Genomic DNA, 24,008 nt, shown 5'->3' with positions numbered 1-24,008 from the left:
GGTGTATAGATGCCATCCACTAACAAATTCTGTTTTGTGAAGCCTGATGACACCCCACCCCACCCCAAAGTGATTCAAGCACATCAAGTACAACTAATGTTCAAATTCACTCTGCAAAACACCCAAAACATGTAACTCTGCTTCCATTAGAGGGCTGTGTTCTGTTCTTTCACCTATTCATCACGATCAGGGCTAGAGTCAGGCTTACTCTTTATGTTCACAGCATAAATAGTTTGAGTATAAGAAATTTGATTACCAATTTCAATCATTCCTAGTTAAGCTTCTACTCCCTCCCTCATAAACACCAACTGCTCTGTGTCTTAACATCCCCCATACTCCTAATGCTAGCTTGAAACCAGTATCATAGCCGTACCTAGCATGTTGCAGCAGTTAGTTTATTAGGAAGAGGAGCAGGCTCACCACCTCACTAGAATACTAGCAGAGGTAAGTAGTAACATCATCAGATGGTAAGAAATGAATTAGTAACTACAACCCTGTAGCCAGGCTGAAGTCATCGAGTGGAATCGGAAAGATGCAAATGATCTAAAATCCTCCATTCCCACACACTGACAGTTTCAAATTATCTTGGTTGACAGGTCTTCAAACCTTGTGGCTAGCTCTGGAACACCCAGAGCTCTAAAATCTAAACCAATTAAGCTGTTGAGAAATTACTTAAAGAAATAATGAGAAAACAAGGACGTGTACTTGTACATGGAACACAGAAGTTTTGCCTTTATCTTTTCTACCTCCTGTGGCAAGACAGATGCACAAAAGTAATGAAGACATTCACTTCATATTTTCAAGATGGACCAACAAAAACCCCTTGAAGTTATATTCAAGAATGACCTGCTTTCTTCCTGGTAAGCAGAAGTAGTAAAGCTCAGTAGAATAAAGCCCAGGGAACAGTACAAAAGATGCAATACCACATGCTTTGAGAGTCCCAGCAAAAACTGACCTCTACTTCATGTAGAGAGTACTAAAAGGCAGCATAATTACAGAGAAAAGAATCTCATATCCCTGTGAACAGTTTTCTGGAATGTAATTAAACCAGAAAGTGTTGAATAAGCAAAGATTATCAAGTCTAAATGGAGCTACAATACCACCAATATATCTTAGCCTGATTTTCTACATATCTCTATGGATACCAACAGACTACGCTGATGCCAAGAGGATTCAGTGGTTTTACTTAAAATACAAGCAACGGCCCTTCTTTTTTTATACTAGCAAATCAACAGGATAATTCTGGAATTCATTAGTGAAGAACACTAACCAATCCAACATAATAGCTTTACTTCCTCTGCAAAACACTTCAAAAAATATCTAAATGAATATGGAAATGCATCTTTCTGTGGCAAATTGTTCATTATTGAATCATTATCAACTCTTGTTAGACAAAATTTCTCTCTTTTGCAATGTACAAGATCATTAAAATGTTTGAGAGCTCCATCATGAGAGACAGTGGCACTTTATAATCCACTATCTCTTCAGGCAAATATGCTTACGGCTGAACATAATACACAAAATAACAACATCCCCTTGACACACAATTCTTTCTTTTAATGGTGCTCTTAAGTGTTGACAGCAATGGTGAAATATGTTGTTGCTCTTTCCTTTTTTTTTTTTTTAAATAGTTTTTAACTATTTCAGAGATATGATAAAACATTGGGAAGGGACCTGTTTCTTAGGTCTTCAGCATGAAGCCCAGACACTCCATCCTTCTTATGAGACCAGCGAGACATTTCCTATAAGCTTGTCAAGTTAGTGTTCTTAGCCTCCATCTCCTTTTAACCTCTGAAGCCCATAGAATATTAAATCAATACAGAAATATCATCTGCAGTAACTAATAAAATGGGTATTTTCATTCTGTTTATGGGAACATGTCCCCAGGTTGATATTAACAAGCTGCGTAAATTTGTCTAAAAAAACAACCAAAACAAACTTAAATTTCATTTTTCTTTTCAAACCCATAAACACAGATAGCAGCACTACATAAAAACATGGAGTACTGGTTTTCTATGTTGCTTTTATCACCTCTCCATACTTTCAGCATCAACTTAAGATACGCTGCAAAAATTCATTACGTGAACGTATGAGATATAAAGCTGCATCCTACACTGTAGCAGGGATGGAAAAGCCACAGGTGGAATACTCATTTAAACCATGCTTTTATAGAGTTTTGAAGTGTACATTTCTTCAAGATCTCTACTGAAAGCTTTTTGTAATTCTTCACTGCATCATTGCTCCAACAAAATAAAATCCAAGTACTGTTAGCCAGGCAGCACTCTGAAACTATTTCAGTTCACAAGTGCTTTGGGTGACTGACACACACAGATCTTGCAATTCATTAATTCTCTATACAAATCAACCTCATGGAGTCTTCTTCTGAAATCTGTATTAATGATATAATTCTATTATGTCTAATGAGAACATTTAGCCCTCTCTTCAATACAACTGAAGAACTAAGACAAAGTTGCACCAATCGTTTCCTTAATATATTGAACAGTAAATATAGTTTAGAATCTGGATAGCTCAAAATAAAAGCATGAGCAAGTGGTTTGCCTTTGCTCATACAATCTTTAAAAAATAAAATTTGATACATGTTTTATAAAATAAAATCAGTATCCACTACAAAACCAAGGGCCATTCCACATGTGCTAGTGATCAAAATACTGGAGAAGCCATCAACGTACCTTGGCCTTTCAGTCTCCTGTAATTAAGAGGACAACGTATCTGAAACAGCACTGAAGGGAAGGTCTACTCTGCTTTATCAAAATAACTAAGTGAAACTGCATTTTAGCTTTGCTGTCTTCAGATGCAAGTATTATTGATCAACTGATATGTACTCTCTCAAAGACTACAGACCTGCTCATTTTAAAATCACATTTTTGGGTCCATATATGAAGACTTAAACAATATTTTGTTTTCATCACTATCTGTGGGATATCTGCCTCTATTTCAGAGAAAATTAAAGTAGTAAACAAAGACTGAGCAAAGTAGAAAGATTTCCAAAAGAAATTGCAGACCACCAGGATTTGGATTTAGGTAATCCACTTAGATTACCATGGCTATGTCTTAAAAGGACAATTCTGAGATCACAAAATAGGTCATGTCTGCAAGACACAACATACACGTGAAACAATGACAAACATAAACATTCAGAACAAGCATTCAGAGTAATCTCTAAGTTTATAATAAGAGAAAAAAATAATCCCCAAACCATGTACTGCTAAACAATAAATATTTTGAAATAACGTTTTCATGCTCCAAACTGAAATAGGAAGAAGAGTCACAAACCAAGTCATCAATGCTAACACATTTCAGTAACACAAAAGTCAAGTAATGAAGGAAAAGCTTTCAATACCTAAACCTGCAACACTGCACACATTCTACTTCTCACAAGTAGAACATGTTGAACATCCACGGTCCTGGAAGTGGTAACCACATTTGCCAAGCAAAATAGGAGTCTGCATCTATGTCTTAGAAGTGACAACATTTCTAAGGCAGCTAATACCAAAGAACTTATAAAATGAGAAAATAAGCCAAGCCCTCAAATTATTAAGAAAAGCCTAAAATAAATTGGTAGGTAGTTCAAGAATCAGTAGCGTTAGAAAAAAAATTTAAATACACAAATTAAGAATTGCTACATGTATCTTCTCACCAAAAATTAAGGAAAATTCAGTTTTAAAATAATTGAGAATTTACAAGAGCAGTGGAAAAATCAAATCGAAATATACAAGCTTTTTACACCAACTTGAGAAAATCTAGGTGGTCCCATTCCTGCTTCTAAAAAAGTCCTGGACAAGACCCTTTATGAGGAATCTGCCCAACATTAAAAGATTTCAGTAGGAAAGTCACTGTTGCTACAGGAGCAACTTCCAGATGCTTGACATGTCAGGCCTAGACAAGGGAATGAAAAATGTCTCTTTCTGACCAAAGAGGCTTTGAGGGGATACTCGTAAAGAATTACCTACTTACCCATCAGATTTGAGTTCATGAAAGGTGTCGGGGACAATCCTTCATGGGGCCCTAATCGACTGTCATTCAAGTGATCACTGTAATGAGGACTGTCTGCAAAACCCTAGAGAAAAAAAAAGACCAGAGTATTAAACAGATTATTTGGCAGCCCTGCTAATTGAGTGTAATGACACTTTCCTAATTAAATGTGCAGAGTCACAATTGGTCATTAATCACAAAAGTTGGCTTTTGGGTCTCTCTCACAGAAATTACTCCCTGCCCACATTTTACTTTCTTCTCCTCTTTTTATTCCTCCCCCACCAAAAAGAAAACCCGTAATTTGTTAATAAGCTGGGTCCTCACAGGCAACAGCTTTAAAAATTGAGTAATATGGAGATTTTTGAATCCTCTTAGTGTGACGTCACTAACCACTGAGAGACAGTAAAATTAGTCTGAAGAACTTGCAACGGATTTTTTTTCCCCCTTGAAGGTTTCTGTTAATAAAATAACACAGTAAGAAGGTCATGAAGAGTCACTGACACTCGGAAAAAACGTTGGTGTGAAGGACAAGAAGAAATTCCATTTCCCCTTGCAACCTGCTATTAGTGTTACAGATTAATAGGCATTTTGACACTATCACATTACTAAACAACACAGCTCACTGACAAAAGGTTTGCTTCCAAATAGCCATTAAAGGAACAGCTTTGTCACCTGATTTGCAAAACAGCATTCAATCTGAAATACTGTTTCACACTTCCCTAGCATTAGTACAGACAACTTAGGAGTCAGGAAACTGCCTTCCTGAAACCTCATGCCAAAGGTGTAAGCACAGAGAACAGAGATGCCCAAGGATGCACATATTATTTAACCCAGTAACTTCAAACTCTCTTGTAGGTTTCAAAATGCTTCCAGCTTTTCCATCCAAAGGTATGAATACCATGCTTGTCGTTCACACTGATCTAATGTGCACCAAAGTACTTACTCAATACCCAAACATGACAAGCCTGGCACTCAAAATGGGACCTCCTTTGTAGCCAAAGGTTTGAAAAACCTCTTGTAAACCTTCTCTTACACTTCCCACTTACTCACTTCTCTGAGGCTGGTAGAGACTAAAGCTCAGACCTAATTAAAGGAGGGAGGAAAATTGTTCACAGCTACCAGAAACCACCCCAAGAGCCCTGGGACTTAAAAAAAAATCATCAATCACTGAACATTTATCATGTTTTCAGACTGCAGGCTCACATTCAAGACAACATTAATGGGGCTGAAACAGGCCTCACTGTCTTTGCAGGCGTGCTGTCAGTTCCACCAAAGGGCCAGTAACTGAGGGCTACGGAACTGTCACATCGCCTCGGCTGCTTATGGATGCGTGTCACAAGTCCTGCTGCTGTTCAGCTTCAGAAGTAATCTTCTGGGAGTCCCAACTCCCAAATGGATCTTTGGCTGACTTTATCTACTTCAGAATCGACGATACACATGTGATAGGCATTCAGAAACAATCTTAGTGACATTTACAACTTGGTTATGACCACGAGGGTGTCCTCTGGTAACCATGACCTCGCCCTGTCTGTCAGACAAGCAGCATGGAGCAGCAGCTGCTGAGGAAACCGAGTGGCTCCTAGCTAAGGTCACCACATGTGGTTTATTTTTATGCTGAAATGAAACAAAAGAGAAATTGTATCTGCTGAATAAAGAAACAAAAAATTTGCAAACAGAGAACCAAAAAAACCAACATTCCAATTTGGCTCTCTGCTTGTACTCGTTATTGTGGGGGTTTAAAAACCTTTTTCCTTAAAACAATACTTCATCTATATTTAGTTTTTAAAAGAAACAAACTAGGAAGGATACTACAAATGATAAAAGAGAACCTGTACCACAGACACTCAGAAAGCAGCATCTAGATGAGTCCCAGAAATTAAAATCTTCAAGACATCTTTTTTTACAAAGCAAATAAAAATACTGATATATAGTAAGACTCATTTCAGACACTGCTACACATCTTGCAAATCAAACTACTGAATACACAGGATTAATAGTGCTCCTCCCCACACCAATATTGCACATCTCCCCCCCACACCTCCCAGTAGAAGAATCAGAGAAGCAGGTGTGTAGTTTACACTGAAAGGAACACTCTCCCTTCTGCCATCAGACTGCCTCCAAATAATCCTTTATCTCACCTTCCTCTCATATATACCCTCAGTTTCCCAAAATGCATTTGCATCCAATTACCACAGCATAAAAGTTATATTTCTACACCATGAGACAAATCAGCTACTTGATCTACCTGAAAAAAGCTCCAATTCCTCCTTCACAACACTACAGCCATAGAAACAGAACATTCACTATACAGGGGAAAACATACTAAGGCACATGCAAAGACAATTGTTTTTCCTGCACTGGAATTCAACTCCTAACTAAAATTAATTGCCAGGCATTTCATTGTGTGTCATGCATTAAAGAATTCACATTTCTGCAGAGTAACCTCTCTCAGCCTTCACCTACAGCAGCCCTAGGTAAAGAAGCCTTAGCTTGGCCACCATCCTTGACACTGGTCATTCAGAGTCTTAGTAAGGAGCTATGGATTATCAGCTCAAGCACCAGAGTTTTGTCTGGGATTAGAAACCCTGGGCTGATTCCCACATAACTCACCCACACTCAATGAATACAAACTAACCCCAAACACACGCAGTTTTCATTTAACAAACTTCTTTTGCACTTCACAGAAGCAAATGAAGGAAAATCAGAAGGACTCTGAGGACAAAGATTTAAATTACACAGAGTTATTGCAGAACATTCTTCACATTTAAGCTGTATGCAAGTGAAACTGCATTCCTGATACCATTCCTGGATTTTACATCTGTATTGTTAACTTACATAATAAACAGCACAAAATTCTACTGGGAAGAGTCGTAATCAATCATAGATGAAAACTTGAGAAGCTTCCAATAGCTTCTGAAAAGCTACTGGAAGCTTCTAGTCATACAATCCATGCTTAAAAAATGTCTCTAACAAATATGGTCATGCAAATTGACAACATATGTTTACTCCTTAAAGAAGAAGGCACTTGAGAGTCTTCAAAAGTGTCTGCAATACCAATAAAGGATAGATGTTTATTAAACTGTACATCCCACCTGCATGACAGTAACAACGAGAAAACACCATCCACTGGCATCCAAACTCATCCCTCATGGCAGAAGCAACAGAAGGAGATATATATATATACACACACACACAGATATTTCTATCAACAGCCCTTTTCAAATCCAGGTTTTGAAGAAGACTCAATAACACAGTGCCATATTTCACCATTCATTCTTTCTGGGAACAGAAGGGAATTTCAGTCCACAGCAGCTTTGCAAACCATTCTCTGAAAGGTGACTCAACTGGTGGTAGCTGGGTTGATACAGGCTCCCAGCAGAAACAGGAGCTAAGCAGTTATGTGAAAAGGAAATCTCCATCTTGGGAAAAGCTGTTTGATGATGTATATTCTGTTGACATATTTTCCTTTGGACCACAGGTGGGCTTCCAGAGCCCCTCAGAGGGTTGCTACCTACTGTTACCTACAAGGCAAGTCTGTCATAGAAAGGTTGGAAGGAACCACTTCATGCCAAGTACACACCCCCACTTCTGCCCCCCTGCTCCTCAGCAACCAGAGCAATGGATTAGCAGCCCAGTGCACAGTTTGAGTATTTAACAAATAACTGGCAGAAGTCTGCAAAGTAGGAGTTACTGGACAAATTTGTTGCCTGTTCTGAGCACCCTATTCTGGAAGGGCTGCAGACAGCTTGGGGCATTTTTCTGTTCACAGACAAAACCTTGTTTTGAATATTAGACACCATAGTAGTTAACTCACAAACCATCTCATGAGTTCTGACTCGTATACAGCTACTGGTCCTGGGTCTGGCCAGGCCAGAGTTAGCTACAAATGCAAGCTTTAACCTTCCCAAAGCAAGACAATAATTTTCCTTCTGTATTACTAGATCCCTAATGAAGTCTAAGAAGGGTCTAACGAACTGTTCCTTACAGCATCTTGTACTGCTGTCACTGTTCATTTGGCAACAGCCTCTCCTGGGATTTCAGTCTTGCTGCATGCTTGTGATCAGAAAGACAAAGTCAGATATGTCTACAAATAAAATCAACAAGCATTGCCTACTAATAATACCTGTCATGAAATACAGTTAAAAGACTAAAACTAATTAGTTCTCATTTTACTGAGCAAGAGACTCTCACTGTTGAACGTTTGATTCATTTCCAGGTATTTGGATCTGTGATGTTCTCAAATCATTCCAATAAATTAAGTCCAATTTAAAATCTAAAAGAACCAAACAAAACAACAGTTGCAACCGTTCTCATTCCCACCTCTTCTGGGTAAGATGCCCCAAGTGTCTAATTGATTTAGGCTTGATCTGCATCAGGAGGATTTTTTCCATGCATAGGTATGCTAACACTGCCAAACCATCTGAAAACCTGAAACTATTCACAAGATCATAAATAGTAGTGCACATCACACCTGAAAATTATCTTGCAAAATAAATTGTTCTAGAAGATCTAGAAAAGGAAAAGAAACTTAGTAATTATTTTCTGAACTCACACCAGGATTTGTGCCTGCATAAGCAGAACTGTACTCCTGACCCTCATTCAAGCTGTAGGCTTTCTGAGTCTGTTTTTTAAATATGCACAACAAGCTATTTCCACTTCAAGATAAAATTTGAAAAATGAAGGAGATGCTGTAACTACCTGGCACATTTTATCCTGTGCATTTATTGACTCCATGGCCTAACTTCTCCCTGTTGGTTAACAGCCCCACAGCATTTTATTTGCCCAAGTCCACTGAAACAGAGAAATTTTTTTTTTTCATCTATTTCTCCTCCCTCATCCCCAAGTCCTCTCCCTATGCAAGTGCCTTGGCATAGATCAAAACCTGAACCAGCTGTGGTACATGACCAAGCTGCCACATCAAGGAGTTGGCATTTACATTTTAACCAATTACAACAGAGCTCAATTATCCCCTTTCAATTTAAGGCATTCGAATTCCACTAAAAGGAACGACGGATTTCGGTTCGATGTGGCTACAACCAAAAGATCCAATTCAATGAATTCTACTTCTGATTCCTTGAGTTTTGTTGTTTTAAACTGAAGAATACTGAGGTCCCACCCAAGCTGAATTTGGCTATGATTATAAAAATCACACAACGGTCACCTAAATGCCCGACGTGTAAATGAATGACGGTGAATCTTCTGCTGAAACCCACTTCATTTTGCATTATCTGCCTCTCCAAACTAATCTCAGAGTTCTAGAGACAAGCAAGAGGGGAAAAACACAAGGCAGAGGAAGTGGGGGAGAAAGCTAGACTCAGAAACAGCAAGACAGATGGACAGAAACACGGAGACTGACTACACCCGGAACATTGTGGTGAGTCACTGATTGAAGATTAGACAAGAGGCTCTGGGCAACAGTCATACCAAGGTGTCTTAGCTAATTTAAAAGATTATGGATTATGGGATCATGTATGTTTCCAGAAATAAACAACCATTTTGTTTTGGAATGAGTATTTCCCGTCACTGAATCTAAGCATTTGACAAATGCTCTTAGAGGAAAGAAAGACAGACATCTCCTCTCCTCTCTGCAGGCTCCACGTGTGCCTTCTCCCAGCCTGCTCACAACAGGCAATACTGCAAATCCATCCTCCTTTATTGCGTGAAGAACTCATATAATACATCTTAAACCAACGAGTGAATGTAGTTAGCTGCTGGGGATAACCCAACTGCACAAGAAACAAGGAGCTGTACACTCTCTAGTTTTAGTTCCAATTCCCTTTCACTCTCAGCCCATTTTAACCACTACAACACCCTAAAGACAGAAATGTAGCTTGATATGTTACTTAGTCACCTGCTACATGGGGAAGGGGGGGGGGTGTAGAAGATAACACTAACCCAGGGTTCAGGCATTGTTGAGAAAAATCAAGAGAGCTTTCACAAGTACCCTCCCAATGTCACCATAAGTTATGTGCCTTCTAAGAGAGCTCTACAAATAGTCATCAGCTTATTTCCACATGCCAAGTTGAAACAGATTAAAAACTATGCATGCAGGAATGGAATATGAGAAGAACTGAAAGCATAGTTTGTTTATTAACCTGGGAGAGCTTTGGAATGGGAACCTAACACATTCAACAGGGAAACTATTTTGAAATAATCACCATTTTCTCCAGTTCTAAACCCATTTCCAAAAACTTATCTTACTGAGTGATGAATCTGATTTAAACAGCTAAACCCTATGGCCAATTACACCCTCCCTAAGCTCATGAGACAAATATCAACATGATACGTAATGGAACAATTCCCTGGCCACATGGAAAATTAATTTATGAACAGTTTCCAATGCTAATTCCAGTACAATAGTAGTTGCAGTAAAATAACACAGAAAACCCTTCTCCAATATATTTCGTAGGATTGAAAACAGATTTTTCTGGCTCTTATCTAACCTATAAACCAGGAAATAAGATAACATGTAAGTATGTATATACACTAACAACAAATGCTTCAATACAATACTTTAAAAACCTAACTAAAGCGTTCAGAACTTAAATATCAAAACTGGCTTTGAAAAGTGCTGCCCATAAAGCAAATTACAAAGTAAGATGCAATTGTGAAAGTGTCCTGTGCACTGAATGTGGGATATTCAATTTAGACTTCGATTTTGCACTGAATCATCTGCTTACTTACAGAATATAACAGGAAAAGCAAATAACCAGCTGAAGAGTCACCAAACAACCTCCCTCCCCCGCAGTGGAAACCAACAGAGGACAAAAAGGACACAAATACAACAGACTTGATAACACTTACTGTATTTCTGTGTCCCTCTTGTCTTGTTTTGCTATTTAACAGCTTCCTTTCTTGTTATGTACCTGAGATTAAGAGGTATAAAATACTATTTCAAAACCTGCTATCTCATTGCTATTTTCTTGACTTCTGTGCAAATCAAAAATGCTACTGTTGGTAGAGGGAGGAGAAGAATAGTTTGGGCATACAGTATTTCAGGTTCCAATTAGTCTCTGAGTATTTCACATACAATAGAGGGCATAACCTGTTGACAACCTGTTGACTGATGCTAGGAAACCATCTAAATCTAGCATCTTGATCAGTTCAACTCTGGCTTCAAGTTGATACACAGCAGTTACATAAGTGAAAAAGAGGATGAGCTGCATTCTCAGAGCTGAAGCTAGATTCGATGGTAAATCAGGTCAAAACGTACACTCACAGCTTTTAGTGAGACATACATGCTGGAAGATACTTAAAACACCCACAGTTCAGATTTGGAAGAAAAATACCTCAGTTGATTTATGCTAAATTTTTAAGAGTTAAAGTTACTTATTATGTGTGTGTATATGAAAAGGCTACTGGGCAAAGGAATGTCTTATGAAAAATATTTTTAGATTTGTTTGAAGTGGAGACAGGAGCCTAAAGAGATAAACTAACTTGCTCCTCTTACTGTCAAGACATGCTACAAAAAGAGAAAAACACCAGAAGAAAACCTCCCAGAGCATTACTCTTCATGAAATCACAGCAATCATCAGCCATGCCACCATGAAAAGCATGGTAGAAAAATGGTTAATTAGAAGACAACGTTCATCCCCCAGAAAGTGATTATACCCATTTGTTGCTAGGTTAAGAGCATAAATTGCAATTCCCAAATGAAGTGGGAAAGCTAAAAACGTTCAGAAGCATCTCATAACAGGAACACAAAACTTTCAAGTGCTATGGGACAAGACATTACTGTGCAGCAAACATGCTACTTGGTTCAAGTGCCTCGGAATTCGCTTCAAAGAGCTCAGTAGAGCAAGGCTTTCAAAAAGCAGCTTTCCAGCCCTCTGCAACATACACTAAGAGCCAGCTACCCTCCTAATGCAAGGGATTATGAACACACACAAAAACATCTCTAGCTCTCTATCACTTAGATAAGGGGGGGACTCGCACACATTAACCAGAAGACACTCACTGAAAAGCCACCCCTGTTGCACAGGTGAGAATAAAAGCAAGATCGGAGAGTTCCAAGAGAAAACAAGCACCATGAGACAGAAAACTCTGACACAGGAATGCATATGGACTCCAGCACAAGGGAGAATTCCACTGGCTTGCAGTTACATTGCTGAAGTAGTCCTCTAAAAATATAAAGGTTGCCTACTTTTTTCTCCATCCCCTCCCCCCCCCCCCGATATATTTGCAAATGATTCATTTTTCTAACAAAACACTTGGCCTATGCAAAAGAGATTTTGCACCCAGAAGTCACTAATGTACCTTTCCACAAATTGAAGGTCACCACAGCCAATTCTAATACAAACAGTCACTGCTGTCTCAGTGTTAGAACACTATTTAACATGATAGGTAACGAAAAACAGGGCTTGAATAAGGTTCTCTCAAGCCTCCAGTGACTCTCAGCCTTCAACGTTAGTTCAAAACACTACTGAAACAATATTGAAATAGCTTCTACTAAGATATTACCAGAGACTCTTAAAATAAACTGCTGTAATATATGAGAGAAGGATCTTCTGTGAATTTAATCAAAAGATTAAAATCCGCAAACACCCAACCCCAAGCACAGGAATATGTCACACTGAGAAGTTACCAATGTGTTTTCCCCACTTCCCCAAATAACTGTGCTCAGCCCAGTGCTCTTCAACAATCCCATGAAGAAATCAAACAGAGTGGGTGAACAAAGACTCAGTAACATCTGTCAATAACAAAACCACCATTTAAAGATGATCCTAACTCCACGCTAGTGCAGTTGCAAAGCAAGTTCTCCATGAAACTGGCAGCGCAAGAGCAGATAAAATTTGGTGTAAACTACCACAAAAGCAGCATGTTAAAAAATAACTCAGTGTCACAGCAGTCTGGTAACTACTACACAGTGTAGGGAAAAATACAGTGTTGTTACATGGACTTTTAAACAATACCACTTCCTAGAACACTGACAGTCAAAAGATTCAAGCCTTAGGAAGAAGTGAGAAAGGAACAGAGAATGAAAGTATCATTATGTCATGCAGAAATTGATGGCATACCCTCATCTTTACTGCATGCAGCTGTAGCCACCCTAACTCATAAGTTACACAGAAGCAACAGAAAGATTCAGAGAATGGCACCAAGAACTAACCACAGGTGGGGAGAAGTTACTATACAAGCAGACACCAATAGATTATGATTCTTCAGTTTGGTTGAGGAGAAACATATGAGTGGCATGTCAAATAAAGATGTTGTTGGATGGGAAAAAGTAATTATGAAGCACATCAGTTACAACCAATCATGTTCAGAACACATGAACATGGTAGAAATCAGTTACATCACTGGTCAGCACACTTAAGACAAAACCATCAACATTCTATCCACAAAATGCTTGTAATTGTTGCCAAAACTGCAGTCAAAAACCAAAAACTCACACCTCTCAGAGAACAAGTCCCCCAATAGCTATAAGAACAACATCCAGAAGTTCAGCTCTGTCCAGGACACATCCTAAACCCCCAAGCACTGGGCTTAGCCAGGAGAGTACAACAGTGAAAGCAGCAGAATACCTGCCCTACGCTTTCCTTAAGCATCATTGCTGGACACCACCTGACCATCCATACTGACCTTCAGCAGGAGTTGGGAAAGTAAGATCTCCTTTAGCAAGTCTTCCCCTATATTTAATTAGCCTTTAATACATATGTAATTAACTATAGCCAAATGACAATTCCATTCCATTGATAACTGCTTATCTTTATGTGCCTTTGGAAATTCCAGACAATACTGAGCTAACAACTTAAATTCTTAAATAATTTGGTCACTGTATTGTGACCTTTAAAGGGAAAGTCCAGCAGTCATCTGGACACAGATTTAAAACCAAAACAGACTGAAAAAATAACACAAGATGAAGAATAATGGGTACCTCTTGAGGTTTCAACTTCTCTATGTCTGTGGAGAGGTCTGAGCTTTTCCCATGAAGGCTGCCATTCTCCTGTGAACAGGCAAGTAGTAAAAACAGTTAGGGCAAGAACAACACTCTGTATTGAAACTATAGGAGAAGAACTGGGTTTTGAAGTTGAACTCATAAGACAATTATAACTTAATTCTGTATATGTTAATCACCACAAGGAGTAACAGAAGAACATGAAAGGCTAAGTGTATTTGCCCTGCCTCCTAAGAAACTGATTGATATTCTTACAATAGACCCACACTTTAGCTCTTCCCCAGTCATCTGACCTGGCAGCATATGAAATAGCAGTCTGAACTTATCTTCACTCAAAATTTTGAGCCAGCAATGCAATGTGCCTCATCAGTTGAAAGAAAACCAAACAAAAGTAAAGACCACGTATCTTATCCACAACTGATGTATGCAAACTTGATTTAGACTGGTAAATGAAGTCCAGTGCTTTTTTTGGGTGATTTTAATGCAGGAGAGAGTTTCCTCTCTTCTCCATTTTTGCAGAAGAACATGGCCATGGCATGAATTAGCCATCACCAATTCTATATACAGACAGTATATATTGCTAGTGTTCATTACTTCTCTGGGGAAACACAACAATTGAGTTTTCCTATAAGGAAATTCAAATAATTGAAAGAACATCCTAAGCAACCACATTCCTTGTTGGTTCATGCAGAGCCTCCACAGAAAGTTAGGGGTTTTTTCCCCCTCTCACTGTCAAATTTTTAGGCGTACTGAAGGCCTGGGGAAAGACCTAAATTCATTGACCAAACCCTCTGAATTCCTTCAGACAGCCATTTCACATCAGTTCTGCACATCTTTGCCAACCCTGTGGGACAGGCTTTCCTTCTTCCTCAGTGCATGAAGAGGATATGCTGCATAAAACCGAGCAGCAACACATTTTGCAGTCTTTCAAAGCCTAGCCCCAGGGGCTGAGCCACCTGAGACAGCCCAACTACACCAAAATCTCAGGAAAATCTGAACCTACCAGCATCCACTACCTGGTCAGTGATCCCAACAGGAACTGCTGCCATAATGATGCTGCAGGGCTGCAGAGCCAGCAGATCACAGCTAAGCATTTTATGGGCAGTGCAGTGCCACATTCTGTGCTAACATCAGAATTGCTCTGAAATTTATATCATTCAGCACGTTTTTTAAAAAATGTGGTTTTACAAACGTCTTCCTACATCCACTTTCATCTTAACATCATCGTTCCATAGAATTTAGGGCTATTGGGCATTTTTTCCCCTCCCACAATTTCTGATGATGTTAGAGAAATAAAACAATTCACTTAGTGAGAGAGACTTTATCACCTCAACACAATAGGAACAATTTATTTATTCCCCCTCCCCCCCCCCCCCCCCCCCAAAAAAAAAGAAATGGCAAAATATACACAACTTTTTTCAGGAGCCAGAGGCAAGAAGTGATCCTGATGATTTCATTTTTAGTTTACAAATCAAGAAAGCTTGTGTGCTTGGGTCTTCTGTTCCACATTTTATACTGATGCACACAAAAACCATACCATAAAAAAAAAAATCACTAAATTCAGCCACAAATACAAGCAGGGAAATAAATTTACATGCAAGCATTTCAAAGCCTCTAACTTTCTGTAAAAGTCAGACAGCATCAACTGCCCATTCTCTAAAATTAAACACATTTTACAACGTGTTTAGTTTCAATTAAGACAGACCTATTAAAACAGTATGCTCCAGTTCAAACAAAAAAGAACGTATTTTTTTAAGAAGCAAAACAACAAAAAATACCACATTACGAGCTGTAAATAATTGGTGCTTCACAATGGACTCTCTGTATCATCTCCAACTACCAGCATGCAAGAGAAAAATCATCTGCACTTAGCCAGCAGAGGAAGAAAAACTTCAATAACATTCTGGGGATAGATTCCATCAACTCTTAACAATATATTCACTCTGGCTACAGTCCAACTGGCTTTAGCTGCAACTGTCCTAACATAAATCATGATTCAGCAAGAACTGTTTGCTGGGAGGACAATTTTTTTCTGTCTCCTTTGCTTCTTTTTTTAAATATATAAGCTATTTTAAGTCTCAGTTGCAATTGCTGGGGGGAGAGAGACATTCAGTATCTTTAAGAATGTAACATCCCTCTTATCCCTGAAGTCTTCCACAGGTCTTGAGACAAACCTACATTTATTTACATGTGCTTTTCTTGGATGCACCCAAATAGCACCAGCCTCTTGCTATGATTCTAACTTCTCATATAGTTCTGTTAGAGTATTAACACCTGCCTTTATTATCAACTTTAGGGTATAACACTGATCTGTAGAGAGTTTGATTCTTGATCAGTGTTTAAATTTCCTAGTCATCAGTGATGGTAAAAAACCCCAACAGACAAACACCCAACACCACAAAAAAGCAAAACAAAACCCAAAAATGAACCAAAAAGATGACTAACACACCCTGACTTTACTTTACTGGAATGTTAGCTGGCAGACCCTCCAACATGAGAAGTCATTGAAATAGCCACAGCCAACGAATAACAAGTTCAAACTCCAGTTAACTCAGCTTAACTCAAATTGATTAAAATTAATCAGCATCATCATACATTAGTGCCATAACACCGACCAAACACAATAAGAATTATGCCTGTGCAATAGGATTCCATTTCAAATGTAGAAAATGCATCTGAAGGGTGGGCTTCATGCCTCAGATTACACGGGAAGTTTGAAAAGCACATCTGATTTCAATGTTGCACAGAAATACTTCTGCAATGCAAGCTCTATCTTTTGATTAAATTTACTTACCAAAGACCAATGGAAAAAATAAGACTTGACAATAAATCTTTATAATGCTCTCTTCCCAAGTCAGACAGAGGTTTTTGCAATGTCCAGTGAGCTGGACAAGACCTTGCAGCCTACCCACTAAATCCCACAGGAAGAGAAAGCTGGAAATGCTGCAAGAGCCCTCTGGCTCAAAGGGACTGAGATCCAAACAGATTACTGAGACTAGGCCCCTTGCTTATGCTGTATATTTCAGCAATTAATCCATTAGGTACTTAGCTCACTGGCTTTTTAGGGAGTAGATATTCATAAAAAGAAAACTGAGTAGATGAAAGGGAATGTGATTTACTAAAGGGAAAGCTTGCTTTTGTCCACTGAGTCGGGCTTTAAAAAGGCAATGTTATTTTAGGATATTAGATACCATCCAAACCCTTTAGCTCAATAAAGCAGGATGGATGAGGCTACAACAGGAAGAGGAGGAAGGTATTCAAAAAGAGAAGCCTCTCTCCAACTTCATGACACAGCACATACTATAGCTGGCTAACATTAATGGAGAGGCAAGCATTCCATATGCTGTGCCAATAAATCTGGTCCTGAATAAGTAACATGACTTCTGTTTTCATTTTCTTACCACGGGGTAAATAGAACACAATTTCATCATTCAAGGACAGAGTTATGTACAGAGGTTTTATTCATAAACTCTTAGCCTATATATTTTTTTAGCCTTTATAGCATAAAGCCATTAAAGTCTCTGAAAGATGCTATTCTATATAGTTAAAGGAGATCACCCCTCAAAACCATTGCCTTGTTCTTACAGCCGATTTTCACCGTACATTGCCATAGACTTGCACTGTGAATTATTCCATGGGAACCTTACCCTTGAAGACTCATATGAAGGACTTGGCTGACCACTTGTTCCCCAGGATGTGGCACCTGTTCGCTCATCCATACCTAGTAGTAAAGACAAAAGATACAGGACTATAAGAAACGATACCCACAGCAGTATGTCCTCTGACGCAACTTGAAAGCAAACACATCCACTTCCACACACTTAGAACAAAATCATCTGTTCCATGTATTTAAAGCAGCATTTCTAAACTCAAAACTTAAAGATGAACAGTTTCCTTGTTAATGAAGCTGGCTACAAAGCAACCTACTCATTTGGACACCTGCAGCTGCTGAAAACAGGAGCATGAAACGTCAAGAAGATGTGCCAATCTGCAGTGTCTACCCTACCCAATCCATAAGAAATTAGCATGAACAACAAAACAAGCACAGCGATGTTAGTCTGGCCTCCTGCACAGCCTGACTTATCCTGCAAATCAAGTGCTGAATATTGAGGCACATACTAGCTATCTACTCTTTGCTTTCATGTCTTGCTTCATTTCACACATTTTATGATACTTATTTCCCCTACCTGGTCTTTTCATGACATGCAAGATATTTTAGCGTAAGGGGGGAAAAGGCAAGACAGACTGGTTATGTTTCAATGGCTTAATAAAGCCACAGAGACTCGTGGTGTCTGCTCTACTGAAACAGGAATCTAACTCAGTAACGGTTCTTTTAGAATCGGTTCCTTTTATGCAAATGCAGTTACAGCTCAAAGGAGAAAGGGGAAGGAAAAAACAGGGAGACCTTTAAACTCAGTATCAGTGTGTGTATATATATCCCCATGTAATCATCAAGACAAGTAGAAATATCACTGCCAACACTTTCTACAGTTGCTTTCTATTCAAAGTTAATTGGACAAACCATCTTTAAACCACACTCCTGAACAACTAATTGCAAAGGTACCTGAATTCCTATAGCCAAGTCATCCACCTGGGATAACACTATACTCAGTAATTAACTTTCCAACTTTTGGTATCACAAGATTATTGGCCTTTTAGAACAAGTGGGATATTTCCATCCTCAACTGCAGACTTACACACTTCGGCCTACAAAACACATCTCCTTAGTTCCCTGTCACCCAAACACCTCTCACACAGAGCTCTGATATAGAGCATAAACTCTCTGTGATGCCTAGTATAAACTGCTTATGAAGTTTTAGAATGTCCTAAGTTGTAACAGTTCTTATTCATAATTCAGAAGAGCTGAGTGCAAGTTACTCCATACAACCAGCCCTAAATCCTTACTCTGTATTGCAACTCCAAAGTCTTCATGCACCTCTCTCCAACTGGCCACACTACAAAATAAGCTGCAAGGAAACACTGTCAATAGCCACCTACAGCGCAACAGCATTCGAATCAGTTCCTTACAGAAACTGCTTTGGCCAAGACAGCCCTCAGAAGGCACGTTAAACATCGTACAGTACAGTCACCCAGATGAAAGCACTAGGCACCTCTGGTGCATTGCAGGAAAGATCTCCAAGGCTGGAGAACACTCTAAGAAAATGCAAGCCACCACAGTATTGAGGCAGCAGTTTGTGGAAGTTGGTTGCATTTTGCAGCTGACAGCATTGTTGTTCCATTGTAACTGGTCCAGGAGCTGAGTAAAAACTGGTGGCTGGCACTGACAAAGGCAAAAGTAATCTTTTGGCACAACTGACTCTTTTCTGACAGAAACAACAGCACCAGTAATCCAGTGATTACCATAACAAGTCTTCCATTGCTTTAGTTTCTAAGGAGACACGGGGGTGGGGGTGTGTAAGAAAATCAAAACTATCTTCTTACAAGACAAAGTCTTTGGGAAAGTCTAAGATACAGTAGGTTATACCAACCCTTTTTAGGTCAGCAATGCTCAACTATGAAATGGAGTACATGTCTACAGTGGTGCTCAGGAAATCTCCTCTGGCTTGCACACAGATGTTTTTCCACCAATGATAAGACTAAAACCAACCAAACGCTGCAAGAGACAAAGGTCCAGAGAAACTCCAGCAGGCTGGGCACAAACAAACAACGTGCACTTTAAATATGGACAAAGGTGGCTGTGCATGAATGAGCCAGGAGCATAAGATACATCTTCCAGCTGGGAGGAGAGCCTGAACTGGGGAACACACAGTAAGAAAGGGCACAGGAGTCATCTATGGTAATAAATTCAATAAGGACTCCAAGTGCATCAAAAGTGTTCACATGTTTTCCTGGGAAACACAAAACAGAACAGAGGAACCAGGGGGATCATCACCTTCGTATAATGCCTTCAACAACGAAACTCAGTGTCCAATTCCAGTGCCCACTAATTCATCATGGATGTTAAAGGGCACAGAAAAGCTGTGCCAGTTCACAAAGCACTGAAAAACACGCTGTACAGGAGAGGCTGCAGCATCTCAACCTCTTCAGGCAATACAGACAAGGGGGAAATCCAACCACTGCGTGTTCTAAAGGTCCAGTAACACATATATGTGCAGTCAGGTAGAAAGAAGCCTAATGAGGTTCTATCCCTGCTTCTTTTTTTTTGTAGCAGGCATTGAGGATGAGAAGTAACTGAAATGACTCACGAGTCGATTTCATAGTGCTCGAAATCAGCCACTTGTGTAACAGACACGCAGGAGTTCAACCAGGGAGTAAATCAGTAGGTTCCATCTTTGTTCAAGTGGATTCAGCTGGCAGCCCGTGGCTGGTCTGGCTCTCACAGCACCTCCACCACACTCACTACCGCTGGACCAAGGATGACCAGCCAGTCAGACAGATGGAGCGCAGCCCGAAGCCGGGACCCCGGCCAGGCTGCAGGAAAGGCCAAGTGCTCCTCACTCACCTCGACAAGCAGCCCATGAGGATGCTTCCTGGCTCTGCACACTCTAGCATTATAAAAAGCTTTGCTTAATGTCACTTTTAAAGATGGCAGTGTGAACATTCCAAGCTCTTCTAGAAGAAAAGCTGAAGAAACCTGTTGCCTCATTACTTCAACACATGTATTCACTCTGAAGAAACAGGTCCAAACATTCATCTAATAAAAAAATTGGATCTTACAATCCAAGTGAAATGAAACTCGTTGTTCTTGCTGGCATAAGACATGACCATATTTAAAACTTATTTCAAGATACACAGGCTCTAATGTTCGTGTAAACAAGATATTATACTTTATAGGGTTACCATCTGCTATGATGTTGATCAAATAAACCAACTGACAAAAAAAAAAAAATCACATTGTAGACAGTTACACTAGGTACTCAAGGTATGAGTTTCTATCTTTTATAGCTTCTTTATTCAATTTTGTTTCAGAGTAATGATATTCCTTCAGATAAGATTCAACAACTGAAATCAATTGCAAAAAATCCTAGAGCACAAACCATAACAGCATTGATTGCATTTTGCATCTTAGACTCCCAAATAAATCAATCTACCATTAGACCCTATATTGAAACAGTCTATTGAAGTATGATACAAATTATTACCTAAAATTATATTTTAGGTCTGGACTTTCTAGTAAGGAGATATAAAGAGAAATATTATTTGCTGGAGAAACACTACCACAGTTAAAGATTTCAGATTTCAATAGGTTAAGAGTAGCTGCAGGCCTCTCCTTGTTGATTCCAAAGAGAATTTGTCTTATTTTATAGTAGACTTAATATTTTAAATAACAATCAAATCATCTGTATTCTGACAAAGTACCTGAAATTTGCAAGCCAGATAAACAAGTGGGGGTTCCCCACATTCCTGGGGGGTGGGTATGTGGGAGGGACACCACTCAAAACCAAAACCAGCTTTGACAATACATGTCATGTGGTAGGCTTAAAATATATGAAGCAAAGGACATTAATCAAATTGAGAAGAGAAATGAAACTCCAGTAACCTATCAACAGTCTAACCACTTATGTGCCATTGGGATAAATTCAGATGCAGCATTATAATTAGTTAAAAGACAAACCACTTTCATTTCAAACTATATAAATAGAGGGCTTTCTCTCCACCCACCCCCAAAAGAAAGGCATGGGGAAGTACTTCAAGCCAGGGTTGAGGGCAGGGGGGAAATCATAAGAAACTGAAATCTCAATCCATACGGTTTCCTGGAGAATATACCAACTGCCTTACAGCAGCACGGGGATACTGAGTTCCCCCCATCCCTATGGATTAAAAAGGAAGATCCCTCCCCAGTAACACAACTGCAGTAGCAGAGCTGCATCCCTTTTTACACCTTTTGCCTTAGAAGATTAATGGGTCTATGTGTGCCACAGAAACGCTATCTTGTGGCTAAGTTGTCTGCTACAACCCATGGACTCCACAACTCCTTCAGTAACTTCCCCAGACAACTTCATTCCGTGGCATGGTGCTGCTCACTCTCCTTGCTGCGCTGAGCCACGCTGAGGCGGCACCGGTTATCTCCGCTACCCATACACCTCCAGCTTCATTTGAGTGTTTTTCTCTGCAAGGATCAGTTTGTAAGATCTGTTTGAAATATCAACAGTAAATATTAATAGCCATAAATAAATTCATTTTCTGTTTTGAAACAGTTTATCCTGGAGTATCCCAAAACATGATTACGTGACAAAGAATAAACATTCACTACGCTGGTTATCGTGAAAAAGATTTGAAGGACAGGCAATAAAATATGCTATACAAGTTTATTTCCTTCCTCAGAATAAGCAAACACAATTAACACTTCAGCAGAACAAAATTATTCAAATGGGAGAAGGTACAGTAAGTACACAACTTGTCTGGGCAGTAACCAAAACTCAGACCAAAATTAGCCTTGACAGGTGTTAAAAATTAGTTGGAACCTACAACATGTCAGGAGGCTGAATTCTCCAAGTACAGAAAGCTGGTGAAAACCTGTACTTCCATATAGAAAATTATCCGTGGGAATGTTTTCTCAGGTGAGAATACAACTTTAGGGAGTACACCTGAACTTTTTCTAATACAACAAAATACTTCCATTGTTTAGAATCAGAACAAAATGGGGGGGGGGGGGGGGGGGAGAGGGAATCACCACACTGGTTCAGGAAAACTGATGAAAAGCTCTGATTTGCTTTAACAGAGTTTGTTACCATCAGAAATCAATACCAGTAATACTGTTCCTGCATAACTATCAAGTATGGTTTAGGTTTGTTTCCACTCATTACCTAAATACAATTTGCTATAAAAAAGGGCAATTACTACTTTTAACTCAGTTTCACAAAGAATCCTATTCATTCCTTGCAGTAAGGCCCATGCATTCCCCATGAACAACACTGGGTTATTAATGCCTGTAATAGCAGCTCTCTTACACAAGTGTCACAAATTACCTGCTGCTCTTGCCTTGCATTCCCTGCTTCCCAGGCTCAAAATCACGTCACCAAACACACCGAGTGACCTGGCATGACCTGGATACTTTAAATACTATACAACCTGTTCAAAAGGAAATGGGAACTGGCATTTCCCACCCAAACTGTACTAAACCAGAAAACTGCACATTGCTACACCCATCTTGCCAGAAAAAAGTGCATCAGGTACAGTTCAAAGAGATCATATTTAACTGTGTTACATACAGCATGGTATTTCTGTGTGCTTATTCAGATAGTTCAAGTATAAACTAAGGACAAAGACTATCAAAATTTGCATTTAACTTTTTTTTTAAAAGACTTTCCTTTAGAGTCCACAGAGATGCTCAGAGCACTACACATTAAAGCTATACTGTGTCACTAAAAAAAGATATTTCCTTTCATTAATACAAGATTTTATATCTTGCATTCAATTTAAGGTTAAAATTCTAAAAGGAAAATTGAAGTGCAAATCTTCCTGGATTATATACTGTTTATAAATAATATTTACACGTGTGCATACACAGCCTATTTTGAAACCTCCCTAGTTACAGACATGAAGACAGCAAACCTGCTTAGAGATCAAGCCTTTGGGCAGGGACACAACCCAGAGCCTTGTATTCACATGCAAACACACACAGTTAAACCGCTACTGAACTGCATCACACTGCTGGTTCTCCTCCCTGTACTGAACCATGAAGTACCAGATTGAACGGCTCTTACAAGCACCTCTTGGACCTATTAGCTATCATCATAATCCATTCTACCACTGGCACATTTTCCTGTGGTTACTTCAGTTATGACTCATCAACTTTATATAACCACACACTTTAAAACATATAGATATAGATATTTATATATACACCAAATCAAGACCAGTGTCACAAGACTGCACGTGCCAGGCCAAAAATATCCCACTATAGCCTCACAGTCAACAGCTACTGTGACCACCTCTACTGCAGCCCTACAGGACACTGACAACAGAGCACAAGACCAGCCCAGTTACACAGCATTACACTAACTCACAAGCAACACCACACTGCAGGTGTGGCAGCTTTTTGAACAAGATATCTAAAATTGTAAAGAAGTAGTGGTTTCAGTCATTTACTCTGTAACAAGGCATCCAAGCAAACCCTGACCCTGCTGAATGCAAACTGCAGGATCAAGCTGAG

The 24,008-nt window shown here is 39.3% G+C and overlaps 1 protein-coding gene across 1 annotated transcript in view; it reads right to left on the bottom strand.

Annotated features, from left to right (window-relative positions):
* Positions 1-24,008, bottom strand: part of LOC311195002 (transcription factor 12-like) — a gene marked incomplete at its 3' end in the record, with an annotated part of 114,849 nt that overhangs the window by 54,015 nt on the left and 36,826 nt on the right. Inside the window, exons 2-4 of the mRNA XM_084268267.1 lie at positions 17,539-17,612; positions 13,871-13,939; positions 3,976-4,078 (exon numbers count right to left, since the gene is read on the bottom strand). Of these exons, the coding sequence (XP_084124393.1) occupies positions 3,976-4,078; positions 13,871-13,939; positions 17,539-17,610 (244 nt within the window). The 5' untranslated portion in view covers positions 17,611-17,612. The remainder of the gene's footprint in view (positions 1-3,975; positions 4,079-13,870; positions 13,940-17,538; positions 17,613-24,008) is intronic.

The sequence above is a fragment of the Gallinula chloropus genome (assembly GCF_964237585.1).
Source record: "Gallinula chloropus genome assembly, chromosome: 9".
Classification (NCBI taxonomy): Eukaryota; Metazoa; Chordata; class Aves; order Gruiformes; family Rallidae; genus Gallinula; species Gallinula chloropus.
The sequence above is the reverse complement of the archived record's forward strand: the minus strand, read 5'-3'. Positions and strand labels throughout refer to the sequence as shown.